Source organism: Poromitra crassiceps, assembly GCF_964638095.1.
Source record: "Poromitra crassiceps genome assembly, chromosome: 28".
In the NCBI taxonomy this organism is placed as follows: Eukaryota; Metazoa; Chordata; class Actinopteri; order Beryciformes; family Melamphaidae; genus Poromitra; species Poromitra crassiceps.
In genome coordinates, this window is record NC_139651.1 from 14,784,374 (window position 1) to 14,792,841 (window position 8,468).

Sequence of the window (8,468 nt, forward strand, 5' to 3'; positions counted from 1 at the left end):
ACCCTGGTCAGCAGATCTCAGTGACCTGCTGGGGACGTGTGAATAAAGCAGGTCACACAAATATGCAGGTGCCTGACCATGCAAGGCTCTGTAAGTAATGAGCAGAACCTTGAACTGGATCCTGAAATTAACAGGAAGCCAGTGCAGGGAGGCCAGGACAGGGGTAATGTGACTAGACCTACTTGTCCTGGTCAACAATCTCGCCGCAGCATTTTGGAGCAGTTGGAGGCGTGGTTTGTATTTAAACTTCACATCTTTTTAAGTTGCATTTTATATCTACCCATGTCTTTCATTTTTATATCTGCCCGTGTGTGTGTGTGTGTGTGTGTGTGTGTGTGTGTGTGTGTGTGTGTGTGTGTGTGTGTGTGTGTCATGTAGGCAGGATATTTTACAGCTTATCAATCAACTTTATTGTCCAAAAATGACATCAATGCAATGAAACAGTCAACTTCACTGGGGATTTAATAATGATAAATAACTAGAGATACAAAAACACATAGAACAAATATAAAATATAACTTGAATTAAGAAAAAAGATCAAATATACACAACATGTTGTCTATGACTTAAGAAATACTATCGGCATATCGGCCGATAATATCGGTGGACCGATATATCGGTCGGGCGCTAATTAAAATCAGTAGACACTGCAGTCTAGTGTGATGGGACTGGTTCGTATCCCTCATTACCGCCACTGAGGTGCCCTTGAGCAAGTCTCCCAACCGCTCCAGTGGAGCTGCTCAGTGGCCAGCAGATCAGACTGTGGTTGTACTGGTCAGCTTCCAGGTGTGAATGTGTGTGAGAATGTGAACAGGGCTCTCCTGAAAGAGAGAGCATTGCTCTCAGTGAGACTCCCCCTGTATAAATAAAAGGTAAAAAAAGATAGAGGATAAAAGTGTCATCCAGAGGGCCTACAGCAGAGCCCATAAGACACTTATAAGACATTTAATAGGTACCAAATGCTGTCCCGAAAGTATTATAGAAAGCAGGAAGCCCACAGTATTCAGGTTTACAATCATTTGCTTTGCCAAAACGTAATAAATAAAAAGCATGGAACATTCGTAGCCTATATTTAACAAACCTAATTGACACAAGTGTTGGTCATCATAGCCTGGCTAACTACAAATGTACAAGAAAGATACATGTGTATTGTGTAGCCATAGGCGGATTATGACATCTACATTGGCTGTAGAGATGACTGCCTGCCTTCTCTCCAATACAATGGAACTGGATGGCACTCGGCTTGTGCTGCTCGAAGCACTAAAATAATCCATTTGAAAAACTCAACAGCAACGTCTCTTTCCAGAAATCATGACCCGGTTACTCAAGATAATCCACAGACTTTGCTGTGAGCATTTCATGTAGGAACTATTTTCTTTTGTAGGAACTAGCTAGCACTAGCGGGGTGTAGTTCAGTCAAAATAAACAGTCAAAAGCATTGAAATAGTTATAAAAGCAATGAGTATGGCTCTGTATTCAATATTTTTTTTATTCGGCAACATGCTTCTCAGGCAACTTCATGTCAGCCTATGGCCTAATACTTCAGTATCACGCCACATATCTGTCTCTTCTACAGCTGAATCGCTTGGTGTGACCGAGTAACACTATTTTTATAAGCATTTTACGAAATGTAGATGGAAAAATGAATGGCGGATGAATCTGCTGGTTCGTATGTTTAACCCGGAAGTGGGTGCGACTTTGGCAGCCGAGGAGTAATCAGTGCTCATTGACTACACCTGTGCAGGTCCAGGCTGTAGCCTACATAAGCTGGCTGTGACTACACTCTGTCTCTCTTACCCTCAACTACTGAACCAGGTAGGCCTAGTCCACTTTGGCTTGTGTTACATACTTGTTCTCAGTCAGCCATGCACCTGTGATTATACTGCTTAATGCATCCCATCCTCATTTGATGTAGGCAAATTTATTACCCTTAATGTTGGTTATTATGTCTGCTTTACCTGTGACTTATCCCTTGTTTCTTCCTTCTAGAGTGTGTTCCACAACGAACAAGTCATTTCAGTAGTGTAAGTCCTTTCACCTTTTTAAATGTCCAGGAATGTTCTATATCTTTGCCTTTGAGGAAAGAATGGCCGTGCGGAAGTCCCGAACTTCCTGGTTCAACACTGTTTCTGTCTGGGGACTGCCCCCTAGTCCGATACCTCACGAGTCCGACACCTCATGGTTTTGGGTTAGGGTCTGGGGGAGGTTAGGTTTAGGCGTGGGGGTGGGAGAGGTTAGGTTTTGGGTTAGGGTCTGGGGGAGGTTAGGTTTAGGCGTGGGGGTGGGAGAGGTTAGGTTTTGGGTTAGGGTCTGGGGGAAGTTAGCCTCTTTTTTCGGACTCGTGAGGTATCGGACTCGTGCCATGGCACCTTCTGTCTATGGGATTTTTGAATGGGTTTTTGCCGCGATGCTTCAAATAAGGTCTCTGGGCAACGCAAGATTAATCAAACGCGAACCAGAGTTCAGTCGGATAATCTTCACACATGAGGACCACTTTCATGAGTTTTGAAGCGTAAATGCGAGCCCTAGAAGTAAAATGCTCGAGCTAAGCTAATTCAGAACTACACACTGTCGCATAGGCTTCCACGTCACGTCACCACTCAACCTGGACTGTTGTTGATGTGTGCACTGACTACCCCGGGCTGAACCAGGTGAGGGAAAGAGAATTTCCGTGTTCGCCCTTTGAAGTGGTGACGTTATTGACGTATATATCCCCATCGACTCAAAAGTGTAGTCTCATTTAGCCGTTTGCTAGCTAGCCACCCTTTTAACGGCACATAAAAGCTTCAAAACTCATACAAGTGGTCTTCATGTGTGAAGATGATGTTACTACCATCTGGTTCGCGTTTGATTAAGCCAGCGTTGCCCAGAGAGCTTATTAGAAGCATCGCGCCAAAAACCCATTCAAAACTCCCATAGGCGAAAACTGTGTTGAACCAGGGCTGTTAGCATCGATGATTTCCGGACTCGTTACTGCGGCTCTCTTGAGTTTGTGCTTGTGTGAACAACATTTGTCTCCATTTTTGTTTGTCATGCCTTATGGTGACTACTGTTTAATTTACAAACATTCATGTTTGACTGAATCACTGCCCAATGCTCATAATGCTAAGCTAATTGTTTGAGTCTAGTCTATATTAAGACTAGACTCTTTGTGTAGTGTGCTATATATTTGCTCACAGAGGCAGAGCCGCTCCTGTCTGACGTAAGGAATTAACCCTCTGCTGGAGAAGCCAATGATGTGAGTGAAGTTATGACTGCGATGTGAATAAAAATGTCTTTCCTAGTATCCTGCTCTACTGAACACTTGACATAGGACTGGTGTTGCAGTATCGTCAATTAAAAATCACTTACTATTTTGTTCACAATCAGACTACAGCTTAATAATTCAGAGTGCCAAAGTCACGCCTCCTTCCGTATTCAGCATATGCACAGGCATTTCAAATGCTTAGTTTTACTTGGGCAAATGAACTGATTCAGCTACAGTGTATATTTAGAATGGAATCAGGAGAAACATAACATTTCACTTGGACTAAAATGAAAATCTAAAAAAAAAAATAGCATATAGGCAAAACTTTTTAAATTTTGGTCCGAGTGCATCTCATGATTCTAAAGATGTCTGCATTGCTTGGGACTCAGTAAAACTCTTTTCTATGGGTAAAATGAAATCACTCAGTGAATATGCTGAATGTGGAAGGAGGCGTGACTTTGGCTACTCTTACGCCATCATGAAATAATGACTTGAGTTCATTCTGCCTGAACAGGAGGCCCATATGGAGGAACACTGCCAGCCGGAACACTGCCAGCCTTGAGGCCATGAGAAGGCGTCATGACGAAGCCCGCGTCATGGCTGCCACCATCCTCAGACGCTATGGCCCCACAGCCTTCCTCCTCCAAGACCAGGCACAGGACAGGACCTTCAGGGTAATTACTCTGCATTTCAGCATCGGGCTGCATTGAGTACCACAGGAAGAGTCCTAACAAGACCTGCGTGAGACCAGGATGTTGGCAATGCCGGTTCCCTCATCTCAAAAGTCATGGGGTTTCGGGTTAAATGGCTGAAAAAGCTCTGTGGTTAACAAGCTTCTGAAACTGAACCTTGTATTGATCAAGATCATCGTCACAATGAACACTACTCTTTGAAGCGTCAATGTGCTTTGTTACAAATTCCAGAACTCTCCAAAGCTCACAACAGTGGTCCCATTTTGTGAAGGTCCTCTGGCTGAACACAAGGTTGGCCTGTTTTCATAAACTTTTGTTAACCACAGACCATATAGGCATTTAACCAAAATCCCGTACAAAAATCTTGACTTTGAGATGAGGGAACCAGGAAGTACCTGATTTCTGGGTCAATGGCTAAGTCATCCTTGTGGTACTCTATTGCTTCTCAACAATGCTGCTTTGAGTCTACTTTTTCAAGGGGTTGTATAAAATACCTGTATTGATGGATTTTCTTAACAGGTGTCTCTAGGCGACCGGCACACCTGTACCTGTCCTGTGTTCCGCCGGGAGCTTCAGCTGTGCAAGCATATCTGCTGGTATGACACAATATGATGGTATTGAAGTATATTTTTAGCCAGCCAAGCAATCTCATTCTTCACACACTTGGTTGGAAGTGTACAGTTCTGTTCAGATTACTTGGGTCATGGGGTTAAGTAGAGAACCACCTGTGATATTTGCCTGAAAGCTAATGGCTTTAGGTTAAGATGGCAGTTGCTAGTTTGCACGTCACATCTATTTCAAGTTACCCCAACGCTAGAAAGGATTTCTAACCCTTTTCCACTTCATTACAGGGTTCTGAGGTCGGAATTCCTAATCCATCCAGACAACGGATGTAAGTTGACTATATGAATTGTTTTTTTTTCTTCCTTTTTTAAAATCCAGTAATGGTGTCATTCTTCTTGTTCCCGATTTCCCCTCGGGGCTCAACGTTCTGATTTTTCTGAAAATGTAGTTGTAAAGTAGCTTGGAGTCAGAGTGTTGGCACTTCCGGTTCCTATTCGGCTTTGGGTTAAATGCTTGAAATATGTCTGTGGTTAAAAGGAACAGATTTTCAACCAGCTTTATCATTACAAACTCATTACAAACTCTTGACTTATCAGAAAACTAGTTTTGCAGGCATTCATTTTTACTTTCAAAAGTTTGAGATTTGAGTTGTGGTTAAATCGACTCTAAATAAATAACTGCAAAACTAAATTAATGACTGCAAAACTGTTATCTCATACTACAGAGCTTTATTAAGTGCGGCGTGTAAGCCGAGCTAGATCTAACAATTTCACCGAAAAACCAGCTCTGGTAATTTTTCAAAGAACTGTCATAAAAATTAGAGATTTTAAAAAGGACTATGCTCTAGATGCTTATCAGCTGGGGCTGGTGGGAAGCCAAATGGAAAAAGTCTTGAAGAGACGCGACAACATGGCCCTGGCAGGTCATGTTGCGCCTCCAGTCCAGCGAGGCCCTGCAGCACCAGCTCCGATGCCACAGAGCCCAGGCCGGCGACCACGGAGCCCAAGACCACCTCTGGCACTCCCACTTGAGGAGGTGCGGAATGCCAGAATGGTCGCTGGTCAGCCTGTCCGCAGCCCCACAGCAGAGGCCCCTGCACTGGTCGCCCGTCAGCCTGCCCCCCGCCCCACAGCAGAGGCCCCTGCACTGGTCGCCCGTCAGCCTGCCCCCCGCCCCACAGCAGAGGCCCTCCCGGCACATGGTAGGCTATGCTGACAGGCTCTTCCAAATCTTTTAAATAAAGTGTCCCACAAAATCGAATTACTTTTACCAGCCTTGTGCATTCATACAGTGACTGCAAAGGGTTTCCAGAAGTTGCTTCTTCTTTTGACCGGATCACTAATGATGCCACTCTTTTTGTAGGTGCTGCGGGAGGACGAGAAGCTGCAGCCACTGTCTGGGCAAACCGCCTGAGGCCTGGGGACCATCCAACCCCAACCAGGCAGTGACTGCAGTACTTTTAAGTTGTTTTTAACGGTTTTAATAAAAGTTGTGTTTTTTGTATAAACAAAGTTTCTGAACTGGTATTTGTAGTGCACAAAAAGGAAAGATGTAAACATCATTATAGAGGTAAACACAAGAGTTGCCCATGTTTGGTAAAGGAAATCCCCTAATCAATGGCTAGAGATGCAACACAATACAAATGCATTCAGTGAGACTACTTGAAGAGGCTCAATGGTAGGCTTATTTTGTCAGCACAAATGCAATATACCGCTCCTTACAATTAGACTAACTCAAGCTGCTCAATAGCAACTTTGGTCTGAGTGACAACGTGTTTTCTACATAGAATTACAACGCTTGATGAGTCTTTCACAGTAGGCTTTTGTCTTTGTTGTACACGTTGAAAATCTACACTGCTTCTAACGTGGTGTCAGTAGCACAATAGTGTGCTTCATTTGACTCGGGACAACAGCCAATCACAAATTAGTAGAAAGACTGACCCAGAGATGTGACCTCAGTGTACAATCAATATTTCACTTGGGTAGAATACTTTTCAATGTGATTAAAAAAAAACAAAACAGAATTGGTAAGCCATCACATGTCGGCACCAGTGCATGGTGGGACAGTGGTAGCGCAGTCTCCTCACAGCAAGAAGGTCCTGGGTTCGATTCCCGCCTGGGAGGCTGTGGTGCAGCCCCCCCCCAGTTCAGTGCCTCTTGTCAAAATGAAACAAACATGCAAGATGGTCGCCTGACCAGCGACGATGACAGAAGATGGATGCCGCCGCGTGCTGAAAGCTGTTCCTCTGAGGAAAGGACGAGCCTTATCTGGGTTAAACAAGCGACTTATTTCACCAGCCTCTGTGCGGCTGCAATGCATGTGTTGTGGATGTCTGTGTGACAAGACGGGTTTGTCCATCCAGTTGGTCTTTCATTTGAAAGTTTCTTCAAACATCTCACTGCAAGGCAAAAAATATACTTCATTCTGTGGTTAAGACCTATTTCTTAACTTGATTAAAAGTATTCCAACTACTATTTTTGACTGAGGTGGCAGAGTAGGGGCACAAAGGGTGACCCCAAGTGTTTATACCTGAACTTCTGCATTGTGAGCTTAAGGACACATTAGGATGTCTTTGAACCTGACGTCAATTTATTCTGACATCCATGAATGAAGGAAACTGTCTGAACCAATTTAATCCCCACTTCCCCACATTTAAGCTGTTTATGTGCATTTTTCTGCATGGCGTTACCATGAGCTCTGGCCTTGGAGGGGTGTGTGAACTTAAAGGAACACTCCGCCGATTTTCCACCAGCTTTGTATCATTAGAACATCAGTATATCAGAAAACTGAACGATATTGAAGTAATTAATTTAGCTTGACGCAAGCAGAGAGCAATGTGGATGTGTGTGTCACATTTGGAGACCTGTGTTCCAGACCAGAGGGGTCTAACTCCCAGGGGTCATCCACTAGTATTTGTAGTTTCTGGAGCCATATATTTGCATAATATTGTGATAACTTGTTTGATAGCCCCAGTCTCTTGGATAATGTCAGAGTGTGTGTGTGTGTGTGTGTGTGTGTGTCTGTGTGTGTGGCACAGGTGTGTGTGTGTGTGTGTGTGTGTGTGTGGGAGCATGTGTGTGGCACAGGTGTGTGTGTGTGGAAGCTCCACCTATTACTCACCCAGTAACAATTCAGTTTACCTGCAAAACTCTTGTCAGTCTGACGCCTGCAGCATGGAGAGCAGGGAGAATGTTATGTGGCTCACCATCGCCATCATCTGGTAACCTGAAGAAAAGAAAAGGCATGGTAGATCAACAACAGACTACACACAGGTTTCCTTTTCGCCACAGTCATCACGGTCCTACTCTCTGGAATTCTTTACCAATTGTTTTTATTAGGAATGCCAATTTTAATCAACAAGGAAACGTGTGGGTTCCGCGTAGGTTTTGCTTAGATTGAGCGTTGCTTCGACGTATAGTGTGGACGGGGGCTTTAACGCATGAAGCCACAAGTCTCTCCTCTTGCTCCTTATCCCACTTGTGCTTTCTGACCCCATGCACCACCAGAAACACAAAGCAGACAGGCTGCCTGGCTACACAGCTGACTGAGGCAGTGTGAGCCACTCTCACGCCACCTACTGTCAGGGAGTGAGCATAGCAAGTCTACTTCCTTGTGATAGAGAAACAGTATTCACTTTGTTTGTGAAGTTTATTTTGTAATATCCAATTAAATAACTGTATTAAACCCAAAATACAGCAACGTTCTGTTTCACAACATAGTCACAGCCTGCAACAGCTTTGAGCCCCAGCCAGTGAAAAAAGCGTCGCTTTCCCATTCAGTCTGGTACATTTGTTTTCTGTGCTTACTTTTTGGCTGTCCAGGCGGCTCCCCTCCCGGCTCTCCCCTGTCTTCTTCATGTTCCTGGTCGGCACCACTCATTTTCTTTACGTTTTAGTTGATAGACTAGTTTACCAGTGTTGGGGTAACTCATTACAAAAGTAACATATTACATGTAATATATTACT

At 44.1% G+C, this 8,468-nt stretch overlaps 1 protein-coding gene across 1 annotated transcript; it reads left to right on the forward strand.

Annotated features, from left to right (window-relative positions):
• Positions 1-3,147: 3,147 nt before the first annotated feature.
• On the forward strand, positions 3,148-5,951 carry LOC310799574 (uncharacterized protein; the record flags this gene model as incomplete). Its single annotated transcript, XM_083662164.1, has 6 exons — positions 3,148-3,238; positions 3,762-3,921; positions 4,459-4,535; positions 4,791-4,831; positions 5,351-5,704; positions 5,866-5,951. The coding sequence occupies exons 1-6, from the start codon at positions 3,234-3,236 to the stop codon at positions 5,949-5,951; spliced, it is 723 nt and encodes a 240-aa protein (XP_083518290.1). The 5' UTR covers positions 3,148-3,233.
• Between the last annotated feature and the right edge of the window lie 2,517 nt (positions 5,952-8,468).